This window comes from Pomacea canaliculata, linkage group LG1 (genome assembly GCF_003073045.1).
Source record: "Pomacea canaliculata isolate SZHN2017 linkage group LG1, ASM307304v1, whole genome shotgun sequence".
Taxonomy (NCBI): Eukaryota; Metazoa; Mollusca; class Gastropoda; order Architaenioglossa; family Ampullariidae; genus Pomacea; species Pomacea canaliculata.
In genome coordinates, this window is record NC_037590.1 from 18,095,266 (window position 1) to 18,119,529 (window position 24,264).

General features: G+C 39.6%; 2 protein-coding genes across 9 annotated transcripts in view; both read left to right on the forward strand.

Moving 5' to 3' along the window:
- LOC112571784 (helicase with zinc finger domain 2-like) overlaps window positions 1-4,654 on the forward strand; it is a 49,202-nt gene extending 44,548 nt beyond the window's left edge. For all 8 annotated transcript variants that reach the window (XM_025251106.1, XM_025251192.1, XM_025251443.1 and 5 more), the window contains 2 exons: window positions 358-525; window positions 1,282-4,654. In XM_025251106.1, coding sequence (XP_025106891.1) covers window positions 358-525; window positions 1,282-1,394 — 281 coding nt within the window. In that variant the 3' untranslated portion in view covers window positions 1,395-4,654. The remainder of the gene's footprint in view (window positions 1-357; window positions 526-1,281) is intronic.
- Window positions 4,655-6,521: 1,867 nt separating this feature from the next.
- On the forward strand, window positions 6,522-21,940 carry LOC112572438 (long-chain-fatty-acid--CoA ligase 5-like). The gene is given in 25 exon segments (XM_025252158.1): window positions 6,522-7,198; window positions 9,918-10,140; window positions 10,566-10,674; window positions 11,192-11,256; window positions 12,180-12,281; window positions 12,887-12,986; window positions 13,281-13,384; window positions 13,387-13,454; window positions 13,579-13,651; window positions 13,739-13,771; window positions 14,141-14,192; window positions 14,837-14,910; window positions 15,252-15,329; window positions 15,958-16,092; window positions 16,903-16,985; window positions 17,286-17,436; window positions 17,951-18,023; window positions 18,180-18,268; window positions 18,961-19,077; window positions 19,472-19,525; window positions 19,873-19,962; window positions 20,403-20,450; window positions 20,452-20,505; window positions 20,972-21,043; window positions 21,231-21,940. Coding segments are annotated over 24 exon segments (2,145 nt in total). The 5' UTR covers window positions 6,522-7,198; window positions 9,918-9,960; the 3' UTR covers window positions 21,372-21,940.
- Window positions 21,941-24,264: the final 2,324 nt, after the last annotated feature.

The following is a 24,264-nucleotide window of genomic DNA, read 5'->3' on the forward strand; positions in this document are numbered from 1 at the left end:
CTTTCTTTGTTACTTCATGTGTGTGTTGCTGCTGTTGTTTTGGTTGTTGTTGTTGTTGTTGTTGTTAAAAGGCATAGACAAGTAGAAAACTTACTCATAAAAAGTAAAGGCCAAAATATAGAAAACAAAATCTTATTTCCATGTCTGTACTTCATGCATAGTTGAAATCAGTTTTGTTACAGCAGAATGTATTGGTGGGATTTTCTACTTAATTTGTAACTGAATAGCAACATGAATTCTTCAAATATATTGAAAAGTTCAAAGGCTTTATAAATGTAACATAATGACTGTATGTTCAGATTTTACAGCGCCGATCCAACTCTAAGGTTTTTTTTTTTTTTAATTTGTGTTTAACAGGTAGTGAGTATGACTATGTCGTACTTTCCACCGTACGCTCAGTACCAAGAAGTCAAGTGGAGAGACAACCAACAAATGATTGGCTAGAGCGCCACCTTGGGGTCACTGCTGATGGACATCAAATAAATGTTGCCTTTACAAGAGCAAGAAAAGGCCTCATCCTTACAGGTCAGTGGTACCAGTTGCCTGTGCATGACTTTCAGAATGTGCATTGCATTATCTTGTTATATCTTATTATATAGGTCATGAGTGAATTCAGATGTCAAGTATGAAAAAATATGCATTTTTTTAAAACAGATTTTGCTCTTTATTATTTGATTTTCTGTCAAATGAAAAATAAAAGTAACTTAGAATAAAATTTAAGTACAAAATGTTTTATTGAGATTTGTCTTTTAGTGCTCAGCATTGTTTTTCTGGAGTGAGGTTAGAAGTGGATTGCTGAAGTCTTAAAGCATGTCACGTGAGAAAAAAATGGTATTCACTTTGGATCATCCTCATTGGTCATAAATCTAATTAAATAGATCAGCAATAGGTCTGTGTGATAGGAAAAAAGCCTGTCTTTTTATAGGGGTGGTGAGGTACACAAGAGTAATATAATTTTGTTAAAATTACTTATTGTTGATGGTATTAACACAGTAGAGGTCATTTGTACATCTGTTCTAGAGTTCATGTATATCTTGGTTAAGAATGAAGTGATAATACTTTCTTGCAACCATCTCTCTTCCTCTACCCTTAACTATGCCTCTTCATAGTCATCAGATGTCAGAAGTGCATCCAGCTTTGAAATAACTCAAATCCAGAAGTGTGTCTGCATCCTCACTCATTACCAAAGCACCCAGACTTATTCTGAATTCTTACACCTGTCATCCTTCAGCTAATATTATTATTATAATTATAAGACTTTTTTTTTCCTTTGGTTGTCAGGGAACAAGTACCTGCTGCAGTGCCATCCTACATGGCTCAAACTGCTGACACATTTTCGCCAGCTGAACAAACTGGTGGATGCAGCACAGTTCCTGCAGAGTATGGCAGCTTAAGTGTTGACTTTTGATGGGTGAAGTGATTGAGGACATGACAGTCATCTTCAATTTGTGATCACCTGATATTTTTCAACTGTCTAGAACTATAAATAAAAAAGAAGATACAGAGAAAGGATGCTGTTATAAGACTCAAATATTTGATAAGCTTTTTTTCTGTAATCTGCATGAAGGTAGCTTTATTCAACAGGGGAAAGTAACACACTCATTTCTTTTTGCCATTTTCTCACAAGCAGCTGTGGTGATACCGTCAGTGACTCAGTAAGACATTCACTTCACACTTAATCTCATATACACTGGTAAGGTAAGTTTCTGAGTCCATATCTTGCCATCATCTTCAATTGCTGTTAATTATATCATTTTCATGGTTTGCTTGTGTTTCTAAGCGACTTATAGTCATATAGTGAGTGAACTTTATTTCATCAGTCTTTGAAGTATCTTTGATCAATATTTGTTTATGCCTCTAGACAGCTGTGTGGCACAACTTGTGTCCACCATTTTGCGATGCTATATTGTGCTTTAAGTCCATGCTGTGCACTTCCTGAAATTCCTTGTGAAATTACTCTTCTTATCTAAAACACTGTTGTGTTCTGAAATTCTTAGGTAAAAACAGTATAAATATATTCTATAACATGGTGTGTATCAGGACTGCCATTTTCGTGTTTAGCCAAAAAGATGGGATGGTTGGATAGAAAATGCAGATATGGCTCTCGAGATTGACATTTCTCTCTCTCTGGCCGTGTCATGGCCCTTTATAGTGTGAGTGAGCGGATAGAGAGCAGCTGTCTGTGAAAATTATTTTGTGTTGCTTGTATGAGAATTGCAGCAATACTTTGTACAAAAAAATCCCAAGTAAGCATTTTGCCCTTTTTTTCAGGGGGAGGGGGGTGCTGCTCAGCTGCTATATTTTGAAAGGGCTTGTGCAGGCCAGGGGAAATCTTTTTTGTTTCCCTATTCAGATTCTTAAAGTTATTACCATTTAACTGTTAGACATTTTTTGTAAAACCAGTGGTTGATTCAGAAAGCTAAGTTGTATGATGTTTTGTTATATTTCAGTACTGTTCACTTTAAAATGTATTTGTGTAAACCTGATGGGGAAGTTCCTTGTACAACAGTATTGTTCTGTTGGTTTAGTTCTTCACTTTGATATATATATATTTTTTTTTATTTAATGATGATTGTTTTTGCTATGAACTGTTTTTGATATAAATGAACTTTATATAAAAAGGCTAATTAATTTCATGACTGAAACATAATCTGTCATTGAAATGACAAAGACAGCTATGCACATTTCCTGTGGTTTTGTGTGATACAGGTGAAATGAGCTGCCATTGGAACCTGCCAAGTTTATCATGTAAACAAAAATTATGATGACTACATCTGTTAGTAATTTTAAAAAAATAAGATTTCTTTTTTAAATGCAGAATGTTACTGACAACTGATCAGTAGAACTTTTATATGAAATCATGTGTTACTCTGTGAATGCGTTTTAGATGTTTAAATCATGTTGACTATGCATTTTCTTGCAAGGTTTGTGCTGGAAATGATCGTTGTGCTAACTGGTTTTATATCTGCAATGGGTTTATCATATAATATTTGCATTGCTCTGTAGAAATGAAAGACATTTATTTGCGATTTAAATGAAGTTGATTGATTTTTCGACCATGGCATGTTATTGACCACAAAAAAGTGTTGGGTTTTTTTTTTTGGGGGGGGGGGGGGGGAGGTGGTTCTGCAGCAGCTGTACATGAGTCTCACGACGTATTGGGGGATTAAGTATAGTGCGCATGCTAGTAAGTAGAGTGTGTATGTTGGTAACAAAGAGTGTGTGCTTCATAGAAATGCTTACATTTCAGTTTGTCTACAGCTGTGAAGAGAAAACAAAACGGAAGTGATCTTGATAGTCATTGGTTTGTCTTGGTTAATACATTTTCATTTGCCCACTATTCCTCTCTCCTTTTTCCCCATTTCCAAACTTTTTTGGGAGAATGGGGGTGGCGGAATCAAGGAGGCAGTCTGACTAAAAAAGAAAAAAAAAAACTGACAAAAAAAAAATCCTGTTCCATGCCAGCCATGGGAATCCTCAGATGCTTGTGAGTTCTTCCCCTTAACATGGACGCCAAGTGAATGGCATCTGCCACTGCATCGTCAGCAAGTCAGATCTGCCTGCTCGTTCCTGCTTGTCAAATGTGTCTATGCGCCTGGTGGTGACCATGTATAGACGTTTAGTACTTGTTTTCCTACAACACCATGGTGTTGATGTTGCATAATTGAGTTTTTTGTGATTATGGAATCGATGAGAAACTTCCTGGTATGCAGGGAGTGTCAGCATTGTTTGTTTGGCTAATTATTATTTGTGCCTTGTATATCAGTTTGGTATGTTCAAGAATTGCCAGCTCTGGCTTTAGAATGAATGTATTGTTCTTGTACAGAAGGCTGTGCTGCAGGTTTTTAAAAATGTTATGTTTGCCACATGACCTGCATTAACCCAACTTGTGCATTCTTCAGTTCACTGGATTTTTGACTGTCATTATTTAGAATTATCCTTGTAGCTGGAGCTATGATTTTTTTCCCTTTATGTTTGACTGTTATCATTCTGAAAACGTGGTCGGTTAAGGAAAAGGACTCATTTTTAAACATGAAAACTTTATTCAGGAGTTAAACTCCCTGGTAAATCTCTATACACCTTTTTTATTTGATTATTAGTTTAATGGGATGTGCTCAGTTTCAGTATTTTGCTAAAGGCGCTCTTGTGAATGTTTGGCCACAAAGCTCTTTCCAAGTTCTTTGGTTGTAAAGACTTCTTTTTGTAAATTTTAGGACTTTCTATATTTTAAAAAAAATTTTAAACCATAGATTTACATTGTAATCAGTTTCAGTAATCTTCATTTATTTTTCAGAGCACTTATTATTGCCATGACCATGCAAGTATTATTTAAACGTTTTGCCTATCTTGAAGTATCTAAAGAATCATCACGCTTGTTGCTTTAATGATTTGTCCATGTATATGAACAAATCGAAGCATAAATATAAGCAACACAAGTTTGTTTTTTAAATGATTTACTGGTGCATTAATTCTAGAAAGAACATACTTTCTCAATGTCCATTCTCAAGAGAGTGGCAGTGATAACGGAATATTTTTTATGGTTTTGCAGATGGGACTGTCTTTTTTCACCTGAGATATTTGTTCAGAAACATCAGACAGGTGCTTATTGTTTGTCATCTCACCATCAGTAAATAAATACATCTTCATTTGGGCACGAAGGGTTCTGCTTTAATATTTACATCTCAATTTCGTGCAGATGAATTTTAGAAGAGAATGAATCTTTATGTAAAGATAGTGTTGGTCAAACACGGAGACAATCTGACATGCTGCCTCCTTCCTTACCTAAGACTATAATTATTAGTGCGACCTAGCCCATCACTGCGACTATATTAGTCAAGCCAGCGCATCACTAAGACTAAATATGCGAACTAGCACAGTCTTGACATCACGGGTCGCATTGAGTGAGACATCGCAAATTCGCAATCCGGATGTCAAGCTTGATGACGATCATTACACCGCTGAGCCACGGAACCAACGCTCCTTGAGCACGAGAGGAGGGTGGGACGGGGAGATTCGTCTTTGGCTGTTACTAGGCTCTGAGACCCACGGCAAAATTGCAGCATAGCACCCTGAATTTTTCGAGGATCAGACGAACTTTTATCTTACCAGTCTTTTTATCTTCTCGAACAGTCTGTCCCAGTCTCCACCCCATCTCCAATGGTTGGTTGGCAGGAAAATGCTTTTACCTAGAGACAATTTCGCATAATAATGGAGAGGGACAATGATAGGGAAGAAAGCATCAATCGGGGAAAACCTGACCGCCAATCTTGAATCAAAGACCTTTTAGTTGTAACCAGTGGTGACAAGCTCATGCTTTAACCACTACAATACCAGATACCTCAAAAGATGTTCATCCCCCTCCTCACACTATTCATCCGGTTTGATTTTAAAAACTGTTTAAACTAATTTTTCGTGTTTCTAGTCACGATAATCTCTTGGCTGCTATGGGGCGGTGGAGAGTTTTAAAGTTTTGTTTTCCTTTTTAAGTAACAGTGTTGATAGAATCTGTTCATCCCCCGTCATTGTCAGTTTTGCGCGCGGAAACAACACGCAAACGCTTATGCATACAACTCTATCTGGGACTTGAGGGGACATGGCAGGGGGGAATGTGCTTCACAGGGAAACAAGTTTCTGACCTTCAGCCAGCATCATAGGTCAGGCTTGAAAAACGACTGGCAGAGCTGGCGGGAGGTAAATGACATCGAAAAACTGTTAAATCGTCTGCACTATTTGAACGCACGTAAACCCTCGCGTGCAAGGACAGGAGGGCATCGCGGTGTGGTGATGTTACTCGTCCATGTGATTGGTCAGATCTGCTCACGTGATTTCGTTTGCACAAATATCTCTTGTGCTTTCTGACTGATTCCGAATTCAAATGTACTTCCGCACAATCAACGGACGTGTGGACTCGGCAACGTGTGCAATGCAAGTTTAAAAGTCGTCAGACGCGCATGTCTTTTTTTTTCTGAAATCTTACGTCGATTTGTACACAGAGGAGGAGAGATGGACATCAATGATTTGAAGTGCTGAAGTAAATAACCCATGACATAAAACCGACCGGCCTATAAATGTATTATAGGTTCCACGTGAATACACTGGCCCGGTTTCACAAGCATGAGCTATGGCGGAAACCAGACTGTACAGTCATCGTCGTTCTGACGACTCCCTTTTCAACGACCCTTGAACGTCAAAGATTATTGAACCTTTTCTCCAGTTGACGCCGCACAACCGTCACAGTTCCGATTTGAGTCCAAGAACTCACACATTTCCATCAAAAGTTACAGTCAGCTAGCATCCTCGGAGCTGGCTGCTGCTTTTTCTACAGCTGACGTGTCACATAGGTGGCTTAGTCCTGGCTTCTTTTCAAATGATATGATTTATTTATTTATTTATCTTTTGCTTGTTCTCATTTCTAAATAATTTCGAGATTTGTTAATTTATAAAGTTCTCTTAATAAATGTAATTTTTGTACATGGGAACTCAGTTTTCAAAAGAGGAGCAGAGTGTAATATAAAGTCAGCGCTGTAATAAGAAATGCTGTTTTTCTTTTCCTTCCTCTTTTGAAGTTTTACCGCCTGTGATGTGCATCTCACGTACAGCTGCAAAACTGTCTTGAAACAAGATCATTTTCCTAGGTCAGCCTACTATTGCGGGAAATCGACCTTTTTTTGCACTACATAGTGGCGGAGTAGGGTCCTTGCTGTGCTAAAGGTGCCCGGCGGCCTACTAAATAGTCCAAAGGTTCTCCGAAACAGCGCCACCAATGAAAGTGATATCGCCGTTGACAGTAGTACAGTAGGTGCACACCCGGGGTAACAGAAGTAGATGGCAATGCATCCCGACGATGAAAGATAACAGAAGGCAACACAGATTATGACCGACCGACGATACAGGGAGCTGCGGTTATCTGTCGTGCATGTGCACAAAGTCTAAGTGGAGGGGGTTGTTAGGAGGGTGTGGGAGTTGCAGTATGATAAATCGTTTGCTGACTGCTGTACCTTGCTCGAGAGTAGGTAGGCAAGTGGCTGTACAGTGTTCCCTGGTGTTTGCTACTCCTCTGGTGTGTCGCTCGCTGATTTTGTTGTGTCGCTGTCGTCGCAGTGGTGACGAACTGGGACAAGGTACACCACGAGCTGCGACAACCTTGGCGGGTTAGCCACGTGACAAAGCTGAACTGGCATTTCCTCCGGCACCTGAGGTAGGTACTAGAGTGGTTACACTGGTTAGGTTGTCTTGGAGAAGTGTTGAAGAAGAAACGCACGTGTGTGTCTGTGTGTCTGTGAGAGAGAGAGAGCGCATGTGTGCGCTTACTTCTGTACGTGCTGTTGCATAGGTGATAAAGCTTCACTGTTCTGTTGTGTGTGTGAACGCTTTTGCATCGGGGGGCAACTCCTACCGTTGGTGTGTATGAGAGAGAGAGATGGCTGCAAATTTTCACATAATTCTGCAGTGGGTGTGTTCATGTGTGTGCATGCTATTACATCGGTGGGAAACTTCCACTGTTGTTATAGCGCGTATGGTGGGGAAGGTTGGGGTGTTTATAGTTGAAATACATTTTTCTGAGTAACCATACACAAGAAGCTTACATACCCACCTTACCCCTTTCCTTAAAGCCAGCACACAGCCTCGACAAAAGATTTGCTTAGCGCGAAAAAACACCGTCAGACATATCTGATAACAGTTCGGACCATGAACGGAAAGCACTTCAAAGTTTCTTTGACTGTCGATTATTCAGCTTGTCAAAGAGGCCTTGTGTGTGTGTGCTACTTAGAATACCAAATACTCCGCTGTTTGTTTAGAAGACAAAAAATAAATCAACATTTAAATGTATATCGACAATCGCACACTGAGTTAGACAGACATACTCGCAGTCTCTAATGTTGAAACACTTTTTTAAAATTAAATATCAAGTAAATCACAAAGTACAAACGTCCATTTTTCAGCTAATACATATTAAAGCAATTTGATTTTTAAGCCATAAATCACATGATTTTTTTTTTTTTTTTTTTAGTGAGGAGCGATATTGATATTATCTTTTCTAAATTTCTGTGGGGCGGTTCAAAGAAAGTCGTTAAACAGTTTTTAGGGCGGTTGCATAGCTGCAAAGCGAGGATAAGTCGTTGCCTCATAAATGGTGGATGAAGAGGGCGAATTACATATGTATATGTTAATTTATACTGTGTCTCCTGAACAAACTGCCAATCTTGTTTTAAACAAAAAATAATAATAATTTTTTAATTTGATAAACGAAAACACTATCCCTTTTTAACGCCTTGCAGTATACACAAACATCGCTTAGTATATCTATCATTCAGCGAATAACCTAAGTGTGCTGTTGTTTCTCGTAGGCCATAGATAGTACTTTATCATATCCAAGCAGCGTATCTAACTTACAAAGACTACGTAGACTGCATAATGATGATGTGGTTGAGAAATGTTACCTGACACCTTTTCAGAGAGAATAGCAATCGGAAAAATTGAGTAGATGGTGAACATGTATCTCGTGGACAAATGCGAGCTCGTACTTGAGATTTGTATTGAGGAAAGTACAGCCAACTCGGGCATAAAGTAAATCCCAGCGGGAAACACCTCAGTAGACACAGAAAAATAAAGTAAATAAACAACAAATTAATTATCTTCGGTTGTTTCCCCAGTGTTTGTATCCCCAAACTCCTTTTTCAGAGTGACAGTCAAGGGTGTGTGTCGCTAACGACTGGGTGAATCTCAATTTAAGATACTATTTTACCGAGTGTGGAGGTGCTCAATGTTATATTTACTGAGAACGCGCGGGGGCTAACCAGATAGCGATCAACTCTTTAGAATATATGTCACTTGCAAAAAGTTTCTCTTTGAGGAAAGGCTGGCAGGCAGACATTTTCTTGAGCAACTGTTTATAAACACACTAGAAATGTAAACTTGTCTTTATGGTAACATGTACTGAACAAAACCAATTTATACAGGCCTAAAGAGAAAGCAGTGATCCATGGTAAAAGATAGTAAGAGCTAATAATCAGATACCGTGGGTGCTATTAAACTCTAGCAGCAGACTAGAAACTGTTCAGGGTTTGGTACACATTCAAAATTATTTGATTTGTTTGGTTTTGTTTAAGTTGGCGGGGTACTGGTCTCTTGGATAAAGAGATATATTTAGCAATCTGATGGGAAGAATCCTGTAACTGGAGATTACCTGATATCACAGTTGTAGATGACTTATGGTTGTGGTCACGTGTTGCTAGGAACTGGGACCATTCGATAGCTTGGAGATTAATTCACTGGATTTTGGAAGGTCCCTGTTTCGAGGCATGTCCGGACCTGTAAGAGGACTACTCTTTAGCCAGCAGAAACGAGTACCTGATTTATCAGTGAAGGGAAAACACCTTTAACCCTTTTACAAAGTCACTAGGTGACACTAACTTTTAAGAAAGTCTAGGGAGTCCGGTTTCATTGCTTGGAAGTTATCGTCAGAGGCGAGAATTGACTAGCTTGTCTAAAGTTTGATTATGATCAGCATAATTGACCGTTAGTTGATCATCGAAATAACGTTTTATAGACAAAATCCATCAATATTACATGTCTCTGAGTTAACAAAGCCTTGACGATCGACGACATAGTACATGCATTAGTTTCCCTTTTAGTATTATGATTTTTCCCATCTGGCCTCAACCGCTTGCTGCGATCTGATATTTATCAACAGATTATACATGCTGCGTTCAGCGTGGCTTTACCGCTGTAGTTAAAGTATGAAGTGATCAAATAAGGGTTTGTTCACTTTTTTAAAGAAAATTATTTTAAATCAGAATGGTGCCTTTGAAAAAAAAATATGAATACTTTCTAATAGCTTCCATGCAAGAAAACTGGGGAGGTGAATCAGACTGACGATTGTTTCCGTTTTTTTGTTTTTTTTTTTTTTGTTCCAGAACAGACCCTAGCAGTTCCAGAACCTTCCCACAACAGTTCCAGATGGCGGACGTGGCACTGTCGCAAGTGCAGGAGATGGTGCGGGAGAACGCTCGGCTGCTTGGAGTTGGCGTCCTGACCCTTGCCGGAGCAGCAGCAGCGTCCCTCTACCTCAACTCTCGACCGGAACCTTTCCTCCCTCCGATCGATCCTGACAATCAGTCCATCGTCATCGACGAAAAGGTTGGAAAAGGTCGAACCAGGACACTGCGCTGTCTAGTTCGCCTTTCGATAGACCGAGTCCCCTTGCGCACAGCTAAGCTACCCGTATTGCGCCCTGATTTCCCCACTTGACCCAATTGTTTGAATGAGTACCCGACTCTATAGAGGGTCGGGGAAAAATAAAGCAGCGAGGGAGAAGAGATCGGCACTGACCTGGAAAAAAATGTGGTGTTTAGCCTCGCTTCCTACTGACTAAAAGGTCACGGCGTTACCTTTTAGTCCATCATTTAGGCTAATTTTCGTAAATAAAATATCGTCTCGTACATAGATTCTCTCAGTCATCTGAAAAAAGTCATACTCTGGTAGACATTGAAGAGTGTTGACTTTCTGGTCATGGGAGATGACAGAGACATTTTATTTGAAATGTTTTTCTATCATTCCGACAGGAGAGAGTGAGAGCCAGCGGGCTGCGGTCGGACACATCGCTGTTCACATTCCTGTACGACGATGCTAAAACGACTTACGAAGCGTTTCTGCGAGGTCTGAGAGTGTCGAGTAAGTAACGAGCCTTTGGGTTGGCGAGAGCTGAGATTTGTTTGTTTAAACGTTAGACAAGGGGGGACACTATAGCAAAGGCATGCGATGCTCTGTCATAGCAACAAAATAGAAGATTAATATATATTTATTGCTTTACAACAACTGATGATCCATCAAACGTTTTAACACAGAGAGGAAGAGATGAGAGAGGGGGAAGGACAGAGTATACTCACACACACAAAGAAAATGCGAGTGAAAAGAAATTGGGACGACAAGAGAGTTTCGTATTTATAAGTGTCGTCTTTCGTGTCGTCCTAATTTTTTTCTTCGCTAATTATTTTTTTATGCACTCAAGTCTTTCACGTTAAGTGATCTTTATTGTGGTGTTCGTAATGTTTCGGATGGTGATAGTGGTTTTCATTACCCCATCAACTTCGTACGAGTGGCTGTTTTCATGGTCCAAGCTTCCCGCTACCGCAGGAATAAAAACCTCATGACGAGTAACATTGTAAATTATTACATTTCTCTTTCAGATAACGGGCAATGTCTGGGAAGCGTTCTGGACCTGGAAAACCGTTCATTTGGCTGTCCTATCAAGAGGTGAGGTGGTGATTAAATGGCAGGCTGGCATGTAGAGCGGATCTGCCTCCACAATAAAAAACAATGAGAAATGGAAGCAAGTAGAGCTGCCATCGGAAAATCGTTTAAATATCTTACAATTCTGACGATAAAAGGGCAGATTGTTAGAGACGACAAAGAAATTTTATTTTTAAATGGCTTTCTACTTCCGGTACGAGCGCGTGACCTCCAATCCGAGACCGCGTTTGTTTGTTTTCTCCGTTAGCTTGGGACACAAAAGAGACGGAGAAAAGAGAAGAGGGTAGGGAGCTGAGGAAGGGAGAGGAAAGAGAAAGAGCACGGACAGGAGAATGCAAAACCTGCTCAAGGTAGTTAACTGGTCTGCATGATGCTAGCTCGATGTGAAAACGCGCACTGACGAACGCAGAAGTCCCCGCCCCGTCACCATTCACTATTTACACGTCACGTGTGTACACGATTTCACTAGTTTACAAAGTAGTGGCGGCGGATAGTCGAGCAGTTCACTCACCTGGCGTCCAAAGCTGAAGGTAAACCCATTACGCTAGTGACATAGCATACGTCACCCACGTGACCCAGCTGTTGACGGAATAGTGAAGTAAAGCTGTCTATAACCTGCATCCTGTTGGGAGACTAATCTTAACTGTTTTTAAGACAAGTTAAAAATACTTCTAGACTATTATTGATACAGACTATCATGTTTTGAATCATAGATACGACAATTTTCTAATCTCTATTCGACTCTTCAGGGCAGGAAATTAAAAAAAAAACTTCGCTTAATTAAAGACAAAATTTCCAATTTTCCTCATCTTTACCGGTTCCTGTTCTACCCAGAATACTTTTCGTGTCACCGTGTTAAGGTTTTTGAAATTCAGACTGCCAGGTAACTAATGCTAAGGTGTGTATACTTTCATGTCATCTTGCAGGTAAAAGACAAATCCCACAGATTTGGATCTGGTTTGATAAACGCTGGAGTAAATCCAGGAAATTCATCATTCGTTGGTATCTACAGCAGCAATCGTATTGAGGTGAGCAATACAAGTTGTCACTACAGAGCCATGAAGTCTCTCTTTCTCTATCTCTCTTTAATGGCGGTGGCGCAACGGTTAGCGCCTGTGACCGATACAGAGAGGATTGGCTATCCTGGGTTCAGATCTTAACTCGGGCATACTGTTCTTTCTCTTCATGTGGCACCTGTTTACAGGACCGGTTGCTTTGCCATGATAGAGCTTTAGCTGCTTCCTCTCTCTCTTCTGTTTCAGGTTACAGTGGGCTGACAGCACATTCACTTAACATTTTTATTCAGCTTCTTTTTCAAACATTCTTAAACAGCAGATCCCATTTAATTTTGCTTTAGCCAGGGCGAGGCTATAATAGTCTTCTGATATAACCGCAAATAAAAATCTTTTACTCTGTTTATGATTGCTATTGAAAACCACAGAAATTAATGTCATAAACTAGAAAAGCTATTGTCTCACTAAAGTGAAGGTAGTGAATTGGATAAATAAAGAGGGTTTCTAATTATTACACATTTCATAATGCTGTTTTGATATGCAAGGAGTAGAAACATTCTGAAGCCAACTGATGAAAACGCGCCTGTTTTGTGTCCATACTCACCTGCTCTCCTTTGCAGTGGGCGGTGGCAGACCTCGGGTGTCAGACTTTTTCAATAGTTCCTGTGCCCCTCTACGATACCCTTGGTCCGGAGGCATGCAGGTTCATCATAAACCAGAGTAAGTTCTCTCATCTTCTTAGAAACTGCTGACTTGCAAAAAAGGTAGAGAGATTCATTGTAAAGATATTTTCGTAATGGGAATTTTGTGAGCATTGCAAATATAATTTTATGGAGTACACCTGTAAAGCAAAGGATGTTTCTGGCGACACTGAGCAACCACGTCTCAGCCATATATAAAATTAAAATTGTTAATTTGTCCGTTTGCTTCGCTTGATTGCAAAGATGTTTTTAAAGTAAGGTAAGGTACACTGCTGTCGTGGTTGAAGGACAGATGGTGAAATAACTGTTACAGCCAACCTTTCAACTGTTATCTGCGACAACACATCAAAGGTCAAGAAGCTACTGGAGGAGGTCAGCAAGACCCCTTCTCTCAAACGGATAGTAGTCATGGATCCTAACATTCCGACGATCTCAAGAAACTCGCTTCTGACCATGATGTGAAGCTGTTTACTTCAGCGAGGTTGAGGTGAGGTCGTCTTTCAACATCTAGACATTTCTACTGCACATCTGCGCCATCTTGCCATTACTTAGATCCTTATATCTCTCCATCAGCCATGTTGATTTCAGACTTTAATTCCCTTTTCTATAAGTGCTCAAGAATTTTTGATATTGAGCAGTAAAGGCAGGTCTGATACCGCTAATATTGTGCAAATTTTTCATATTGTACGAGCATATGTTTATATTTTTCAATTAAAAGTACATGATATTTTTTGCCTACAACCTACGACTTTTTCCTTTTTTTCATTTCAGACTTTGGGGAAGGAAAACCTTCAAGATCCATTGGTAAATAGTTCTCATTATTTTGATGTGAGCGAACCTCTGTCCATTGTCAAAAGCTATTGAGATTTAAGGGTCAGTTAAAGGAGGTTATCACGATACCAATACAGCTCTTTTGTTAGTTTATTACTACTGTATGAGAACTCAATGGCCTTTACTCCTTCTACCATTATACACAATCTCTCTCTCTGATCCTTTTCATGACAAAATTCTTAAGAAAAAGGAAAATAATTTGATTGCTAATACAATTTCTTTTAACCAACTATTGCCACCAGTTTTTTTGAAAATCAGAAATTCAAATTCACAGACATCCGTCAATTTTTCTAAAGGTATTTGCAGCTAATATTGTCAGAAAGTCTCGTTTTTATTTTGCAGCCACCTGCACCAGATGACTTAGCAACACTGTGCTACACAAGCGGCACCACAGGTAGAAGCAGTTTGAGAGCCAAGAAATAAGTTCGTCAGTTACAACATCCATTATCAGTGTTAAAGGTCATAGAGAGCCTTATCACACCCCTTGCCAAATGTTACGTCACCTTCCAGGCTACAAACGTCACTATGTACAGAGTGAGGTCAGCAAACACTGACGTCACGATTGTACATTGTACATGGATAAGTTTATGCTATGAAGGCCTCAGCCAATGGGAAGACTGTACATATTAATTAGTAGCTAGAAAACCGTGACGTCACGATTTTTACTTCTGTCTATGCATAGTGATACTTGAAGAGAAGAGTAGTTTCCCCTGATTTAGGGAAAAATTATCTTGCTCTGAGCTAGGCATAGTGACCAAAAAAAAATACCACACCACTAGACCTTTAGTATTTTCAACTCTATACAGTAGTTTCACTTTCTCAAATCAAAATCAAAACAGACTTTATTGTCTGTCCAGGAGACCCAGGACAGAAATTTGTCTTCGCTCACAAGGGCAGGCATACATATTAATACATATTTCTAAAGGAAGACACTTTGGGGAGCAGACATTTTTTCAATGATTTACATGCATCAAAAATACTGTTACTAGTGTAACATTATGTTGTATAAAAATGCTCTTGACATGTTTGTCTTTTTAGGAGACCCAAAAGGAGTGATGCTGACTCATGCCAACATCGTGATCAATCTGTCAGCAGTGTACTTCCAAGCTATGGCAAGTACTCTACAGAGTGATCCATTTATTAACTAGTACCTTAGTTTGAAGCGGAATTCTGTCCTCACCATTACAGGTTGAGATTTAAGCTGATATTAGGAAAAATTCTGTAGCACAGCATACAAACTGAAGTTTTGAAGATATACTTGTAATTAAAAAAGTATTTATTTTCATGCGAATATCATTCACACACTCAGTCTAATATAACTCCACACAGACAACTAAAAATTTATGTGATACACTCCTGTCAGAGCTTCCGTCAATATTGTGGGAAAATTGAAGCGATTGCTGTAAGGCGTGCTTTTATTTTGATTCTCATTTATTTTTTTTGTTTGTTTCAGGGGATATTCAGCCTAACATCCGCTGACGTACATCTGTCCTACCTGCCGCTTGCTCACATGTTTGAACGAGGGATGCATGTGCGTACAAAACAGCAAACACGTTGCAGACATGGTTATTTTTCTGTAAAATAACTCACATTTGCTCTGAGCTATATACCCTGTCACACATGCGATAAGGCAGCAGGAACAGTTATGCACATAACTTAAAATACAAGATATTTGCATTTTTCCCTGAAGTGTATGAAAATACACTACTGTGTAGTTAAATGGGCTTTGCTTGTAACAAAAAACATTTACTGTTCAGTAATTTCAGAGACAAATATTTTTTCACAATAGAAAATACTAAACAAAACAAACACAATGCAGTTAAAAGGTCTGTGTATCACTTTGCCAAAATTTTGTCCTTGATTAATGTGTGTTGATTTGTAAAGAGTGGTTGGTTAACGGCCTTAACTAGTCAGCTTGGCCAGTTTTTTTTTCTGATAAAGCACACCTCACATATATGGGTACCGCCCCTTATATATATATATGCCTCCAAATGCTTTGTCACTGGTCTGTCATGACTAATATGGACAAGCTATTCCAGTTTTTAATACAACACACTTAATGCAGCATATGAAATACATGGTGAGGATGTGGCCTGTTAACAAGGTTCTCACAGAAAGGAAGCAAGCGGTTGTAAGAGTTGGTGGTGGTAATGTTGCAGTCGATGATGTTCATGCATGGAGTGAAGATTGGCTATTTCCAAGGTGACATACGAAAACTTACAGAAGACTTGATGGAGCTCAAACCTACTGTCTTTATTACTGTTCCTCGTGTTCTCAACCGCATCTATGACAAGGTTTGGTTTTATTTTTCCTGTATTTTCTGTTGAGTAACAAAACCTTAATCCTGAGTAACAAGAACGAAAGGTCGGGATACATAACCTCCAGAGATATATATATATGCTTGTATCTTTAATGGTCACAAAGTAACTGACACTTTGACAGGTACTTATGCCTTTACTCATATATTAGTCGTGATAGCTTTTTTGGTTGATCCTCCAGCTGGATAAAATAGAGCCAAGCAGAAGGGCCTATATCGAGAAGGGTATATGAGCTACCATAGTTTTTTTTAAACCTATATTTAGGACATGTTTCGAAGAAGAGAGAGCTAGCATTAAATATCGAAACATCAGAGAGAAAAGCACTGAATGACAGTGCATACTGTAAATCATTATAAAATGGTGGGAAAATCCCAGACTAGTTTGTACATGGCGGTATCGTATTTTGGGAAAGGGGATATGCGAGTGGTTAGAGCATTGGCTTCAGAACTGGGAGGCGCGCTCGTTCGATACCCGTGTAGCGCAGTAAACTTACAACTGTCAACGCAGCTGGTGAGGACCACAGCGGTTTGGAAAAGGTAAAGTAGTAAGACAGAGAACAGAGAATCGCTGCCCTCATTATCATTCTTACCCTAAGAAAACTGGTCTCTAACACCTCACATCCCATCAACCTAAAAAAAGGGGAAAAAACACCAAGAAAAGTTAGGGAACGACCTTTATCTTATTTTTTGTGGGGGAAATGGTTGTGAGATTAGAAGTAGGATAAACCATAGCAAATCTCCGTGATTATGTCTTGTAATTGAGTTGAGTGTGGTGCCTCGTGCGCAGATACAAGCTGCAGTTCACCACAGCTGGTTCAAGTCTCTGCTCCTGAAATGGGCTTTGGCAAGCAAAACAGCTGAGGTCAAACAGTAAGTTCTCTCTAGTTCAACGTATTGTAGGGCATATTTTTTAAACGACTAGGTTGAACTTGGTACCTCCCCCCCCAAAAAAAAACCATAATCAACAACAACAACAACGACGACGACGACGACGACGACGACAACAACAACAACAACAACAACAACAACAACAATACTGTTTACCGACATCTGAGTAGACAACGAATGTCCAGAGTTAGGCAGAACTTACAGATGATCCCAGCTTGTCACTGATTGGTTGTCACCTGGGCAATGTTTGGTTAACATTTTTTTTTCACGATTTCTTTTCAGGGGAATAATTCGCAATAACACCATATGGGACAAGATCGTATTCGGCAAAGTCCAGAAACTGCTGGGAGGACGTGCACGGATCATCTTGACAGGCTCTGCGCCAATCGCTGCATCTGTCTTTGATTTTATTCGATGTGCTTTCGGATGTTTTGTAAATATATTCTCTCATTTTTCTTTCTTTCCTTGTTTTCTTTTCTTTTTTTATGGTTTGACGGAGGATGTAGAAAATAGGGGAAGGGGCTCAAAGGTAGTCTAGGTATAATTTTCACTTTAATTGCTGGCTGCAGTACTTTTGCTGATCATTCCCTCGAGCAGGTATGCAAATATGCAAATATGAAAACAAGTCAAATAGGCAAATTGATCTTTGTTGGCCATGTCAATCAAACTATTCTATCATGCACATATTGAGGTGTAAATCATACTATATTCTACTATATAACTTTAATGACAGTTCTAAATCCTGCTATTATCTATTGCACATGCCTGGTTGAAATCTTAGTATTGTCTACACTACAGCTTGTCTGCGGACAGATTATAACTGCTAGTGCTCCCTTCAACATTTTATTAACTAACGGGATGCCTCGTATTGTTTATAACATGCACAGCATGTCCATTGAATGGTGTAAATGTTATTGTTCAATATACCACAGCTGGTCTTCTGACAGGTGATGGAGGGGTACGGCCAGACAGAATGCACAGCAGGTGCGACGCTGCAGATTCCTGGAGAGACAGGATCTGGTGAGTTATGAAGGAGTGAGTGAGAATGAAAAATAAAATAAAGTCACTGAAAGAAGAATGAATAAATTTATAAGCAATAAAGTTGCAAGAAAAGAGAGGTGGCATACAACTGGTGAGTCAATCGTCACGCTCATCAGTGTCGATGTCTGTGCGCAGGCCATGTTGGTATTCCCCTGGTGTGTAACTACATCAAGCTCATTGACGTAGAGGAAATGGATTACTACGCCAAGGACAACGTGGGCGAGGTGTGTACAGTTGTTACAGAGTAGCAACCAAACTGTAGTCGCTGTAGAATATTTGAACAACACTGTGGTCGAAGCACTGTACTATAGAAGATCATACATTATGTGGTTGTATACTAATACTTACGGTAGAATATCGAGATAACTCTACAGTCACCGTAGAATACTGTAATTCTCTCGTTGTATAATACTTACAGCTGTAGGTTCTCTCTCAGACAGTGTTTTATAATAGATTGTACTTTTTCACTAATGATGACTGTTATCCAATTTGTCATTGTTCTATTGCTTCTGTCCTAAAGATGAGAGACAAAAATAACTGACAGACAAACAAAAATAAAATAAAGCAAGCTTCGACACATTTAAGTATCGGACTTCCATATCGGATGCATTAATTTTTTTCAAGCACACCTAAACAGCTTGCACATCGACGCGATCTTTCAATTATTATATTTGTCCTGCACTCAAAGCAACACTTTGTTCTGCTGTAATGTTCTTTGTTTACATTACCACTCTACCTTCTCTTGTCAATATGACCGGATGTGTTACATCGATATTTTATTTCTTTTCTCTTTTTATATATATAAATTTTTTTTCACCATGTGAGAACATTTCCAAAACACAGGCTGCATATTGTGGATTTTTGCTTAATGAATTAACAACAACTAAACAATGTAGAAACCGCAAATGTTTTACAGATTTGTGTCAAGGGAGGCAATGTCATGAAGGGCTACTACCTCAACCCTGAAAAGACGGCAGAGGCGCTGGACGACGATGGTTGGCTTCACACAGGGGATATCGGAACATGGCTGCCGGTGAGTGGTGCACCTGTACTTCCGTTTTCTGGACCAGTGACTGTTGGTCGTTTCATCGTGTCCTGTGTCTGCTCAGCTGATTATCGGCCTTTTGTGTGCCATACTTATTAGTACCTTGTGGGTTTTTTTTCTAAATGTATTTTGTTTCATTTTTCTATTTTGATTTTTTCCTCTTATTTTTACTTCTTTGTTCCTTTTTTCATAATTTTCCATCCTTATTTTGCTTTTTATGTCTCTCATTTCGTTCACTCTTTTTTTGTTTTTTGTCTTCGTTCTTTTCTTGTATTTCTTGAATTGCTAGCGATTGCGCATAACGTTTGCAGTTATACCAACTGGCATTCTGATAAGTTTCAGAACCGATTATTAAGAAAGACTTACCTTACTTTGGTTGCAGAACGGAACATTAAAAGTCATTGACAGAAGAAAGAACATCTTCAAGCTTGCGCAGGTAAACTAGTTCCGCCTAGTACATTATTGTGTTACTTTGTGTTTTCGGGAAATGTGCAACCAGTTCGAGAAACTTTTTTTTTGAAACAACAGCTGTCTCATTTTCAACCGTCATGAAGTTTGCATTTTCCTGTTGTATTAAAATAAATTTTTATGCCTTGTAAAATCTTGCTAAATAAGATCCAGGCTTTTTTTATTGTCATGACAAATCCTGCCTCAATTAACAGAGGATAAGTAGACCAAATCCCAACTACTACCAAGTCGAACAATAAACAGAAGTAAAATGTCCTCTTGTTCAGTTAGGGCGTTTTCTAAAGTATCACTACTGAGTAATTATCCTTTGACTAGGGAGAGTACGTGGCGGCCGAACGGATCGAGAACGTGTACCAGAAGAGTCAGTTCGTGGCCCAGGTCTTCGTCGAGGGTGATAGTCTCAAGGTACGCACCCGTTCTGTTTTTGAAGGATTATAACTTGAAATACTTAAGAAAAAATGGTAAAATAATGATAAGGCTTTGTCAACATAATTATATTATGTCAAATTGTCAAAATAGTTTGGCATGCAGCTGTCTCCGGATATTGAGTTGCATGGCAGACGTGATGTCGCCAGACCAAGGTTCTTACTATTCTTATACAGAATGATTGTGTTCATATGCACAAGTTGTTTGTCATGACTCTACACAATGTTCTCGCAATTATTATTATATCTAGCTATATTTGTATAGACGTTGTACTAGTCGTTTTTAAGTAAAGTATTTTTGATGTTATGATAATTGAAATTATTACGCACAAAATAGTTGTGAGTATAGTTCACCAGATTTGTACCATTGTTATGCATACGATACTTGTCATCATGACACTCTAGTGACTTTCCCTTCAGCCGTGCCTGATGGCCGTGGTGGTGCCTGACGAGGAGGTGGTGAAAGCCGTTTGCGGAGAACAACGGACTTCCAACTGACATGGCGAAGTTCTGTCAGTCTCAGGCATGTTATTATGACATTAAGATTAGGCAGAGGTGTTGGTTTGGATGATTTTTCTTTGAACAACTAATAGCCTACTTGCCTCATGAAGGAGGCATAGCAGAAATCGGCCGTGAGAGCCTCAAAGACAAAGCCTTGTATCCATGTAATCATTATCATGTGGATTTGCATCAGCCAAGTTACATTCATTGTCTCTTGTCTGTCCGTCCAGTCGACATTCCTGTCTGTTTTTGTATTTGCATGCTTGCCAATCGACTTGTTATGTTTGCTGGCTATTTTTTGCCTTCGTCTCCGTTGTTATATCTTCCTTCTCAACCGCATGTCGGTTTCTGTCTTTCTTTCTATCAGTCTTTCTGTTACTCTCTTTTTCTTTCTCCACCATCTCTTTTCTCACCTCTCTCTCTCTCCTTCCCCTTGTCTGACTAATTTTGAACATGTTGAGTGTTCTCTTCCCTGTCTTGGTTTTCAGGCTGCGAAAGACATTATCCTGAAAGACATGATTGAGGTTGGCAAAGCTAACGGGCTCAGGGGCTTTGAACAGGTGAGAATGTTTGTAGTCAGTCGCGTAACTTTACATTTTGCGCATGTGTTTAATTGTATTGATTAATACATTCTTTCGCATGCTGCGTGGTAACATAACATCAACACTCTTATCGGCCACTCACTAAACATTAAATACCTTTACATCACCAACCGCTGAAGCTCTAATGAAGACTTCTTTGTGGCAGACGAAAGACATCTACCTGCAAGCTGAGCCCTTCAGCTTGGAAAACGACCTCTTGACCCCCACCATGAAGAACAAGCGACACACACTGCGTAAGGCGTTCAAGGAAGTTGTGGATAGTTTGTACAAGAAGCACGACTTGTAGTGAGAGAGAACTGGACCTGTAGATAGCTTCCTAACAGCCATTGCCGCTTGCAAGTGGACAAAGAACGCAATGGATGCCTCTTTTTTTTTTTTTAACACAAAGTAAACATCGAGTGTGGCCATGAGTCACAATGAAAACTTGTTCTATCATTCACATCTGGTCATTTGGACCAGGGCTCAGGATAGTCTCTACGGCACATGTAAGTGAAAAATATATCGGCAAAGGACACTGGATAGCCTTTGTTGCTAGTCATTCCCTAGTAGGGATCAACCAGACAGCTCTTTTTTTTCGATGAGATCGTTGAATTATATTGTTCCTTCCGGCAGTTGGTGATGGTGTCAATAACTGGCAGAAAGCAAATATTTTATCTCTTAGAGTGTCGGGATGTATACCTTTTTTCTCTGCTTGCAAAAATCTTTGATCACCAATATGCGTATATGAAATTAAAATTTATTTTTGAACTAAAATAATTTTTATGGCTACATGACTGTTTTGTTTTACAGATTGACATAAAGGCTTGAAATTACAAGTGCTTGTATTTCAATGTCAATAAAACACTAAATTTTTTATCGCCGCTGCTGTTAAAGAAGGAAAGTCGTGAGAAAAATAGCAGCCATGGTCAAATAGATCGCCGTGAACATACACAAAAGATATTGATGTTTCTTCTTCTATTGTATTTCTCTATTCTTCATTTCTCAAAGCTCTTTTCATATTTGTCCTTTCTATCTCCTGTTGAAAAGCAGTCAACCTTCTTTCATGCTGTCTTCATATGTTTTCTTTTTGTTTTTGTATTGTTGAAATTTCCTGACCCATAGCTGTTGACTACAGTTCAAACCTTTTGGCGTGATGTTCCACTACTAAAACATTTTTTTCGAGCAAACAATAGTCCAACATGTAGGACACTTTAAAAAAAAAAAAAAAAAAAAAAAAAAAAACAAAAAAAAACCAGCTGCTCTTAGAGCGTCACACATGTCGTTGTCGTCGTTAACATCATCGCAATGTTCGATAACACACGTTTGTCATTAACATTTGTCCCCTTGTCTCTATTTTTTTCATAAAATTTTCTCAACAGTGCGTTAAATATGTACTAACACGTGGTTGCCTTTTATCACTTGTGTTCGTAGCAGCCATATATGCTACGAAAGATTTTAGGTTTCAAACAAAGCCGAATGTAAGAAATCAAGCTTACAGGAGTGAGGAAATAAAAGCCTTATTTAGCTCGGGGTTGGTGAGAGGGATTCGTCTCCTCATCTTCACCTTTTACACAGGTATCACACCTGGATCAACTTGGGGAAGGTGATGATAAGTATGCTGCGTCACACGGTTATCGAACCGGGTAGTGTTCAGATGTCATTGCTGTAACCACTCGGCCAACCGCTCCGAACTCAGTGTAAGGTTGACTCCACGGAGGCGACAACACTACACACACGAAAAAAAAAAGGATCAGTTGGTTGCGACATCAGTGGTCAATAGGTGGTTGACTTGGCAACGCTGTAAGCTTACACACTAACCACAATTCTGTGAAAAGCGCCTGGAGCCGCGTGCATTTTCCATTTGTGGGGTGAATTATAATTTACCCAGAGGTAATAAGAACTTCAGTCCTCACAACCTAATCAATGGTTACACATCGTTGGCTTCTGTTTTCAGTTTTCAGTATCAGGGGATGTTGAGAACGTGACAGGTTGCACATGAAACAGTTCACCTGTACATTAGCGATAAGCACGTTTAGAAGAATTATTAATAATAAACTTGAATTAAAACATAACGTGAGCTGTGTCGATTATGTCTACAATTGCAAATACAGTATCGATAATCATCATCCACAAATTCAGCTCGCTGATAAAATCGTCCTCAATGTTTGTCTTCAGCGTCTTACTTTCTTGATCTTAACAAAACAATGCGACTTTCTGTTGACTGTCCTCAACTCCTGGGGAAGCGGACAGCCGAGAGGCCTGCTGGTTCGATACCCGAGTAGTTTCAAACTTGCACCCGGTTGACCCAGCTGACGGGAATAAATACCTGAATATATAAATATATATTTGGGGAAGGTGAAGCAGCGGCGGCGACGACGACGACGATGATGATGATGATGATGATGTGACTGATGACAAGAATTGACCGATGCCCTGTCAACACTACAGCTGCCATATTAGCTTTAATCATTGGCTCATATCGTTTACTAATGAAAAATTGAGACACATAATCTAATGATGCAAAATCAGAGAAGTCAGATTGTCTGAGAGTGTCCCCAAATTTTCTGACTCAACCGTAGCAGGTATGTGAACCGTGAAGTCATGTTGAGGTCACGACCGAGCACTCCAAGAACAACCGCACTCTCTTCCATCATCGCTGCTGACGTGGGACACACTCGAGTGCCTGCAGAAAGTTCTCAAGACAACACCTTTAGTTTTTAATCATTTATCCTGTATACCCATCAGAGAGGGGTGGACGAGAAGCTAAAATAACAGAAAAGACAAGGAGGAAATGATGTTTTCTGTGGCTACCTTCGTTGCTATGCACTTCAGTCAACTTGTATGTCTTCGTCCAGGACACAAGGAACCTGTCAACCATAAGGCCTGACAGTAGAAATCAATAAAAGCGACGAGAATGTCCTAGGACTGACGTGTACCTAAAGAATAGGTCGTTAGGGACATGACTGGCACAGCGTTTGGTTGCTACCCCGTTTGCGCGCGCATCCCAGCGTCATCTAAGGTCCGCGCTGCTGACGTTGTCCACCCGTTAGCCAGAGCCACACAAGCGACCATCGTGTGCTCTGCGGTCCCGCTCTGCTGAAGCCAGAAGCAGACCGCGTGACCACACTTACCTTGATTAGTTTCCAACGGTCTACAGAAATGGCAAGCCTGCTTCTTCAGAGGCTTTCTCTGGTAAGTAA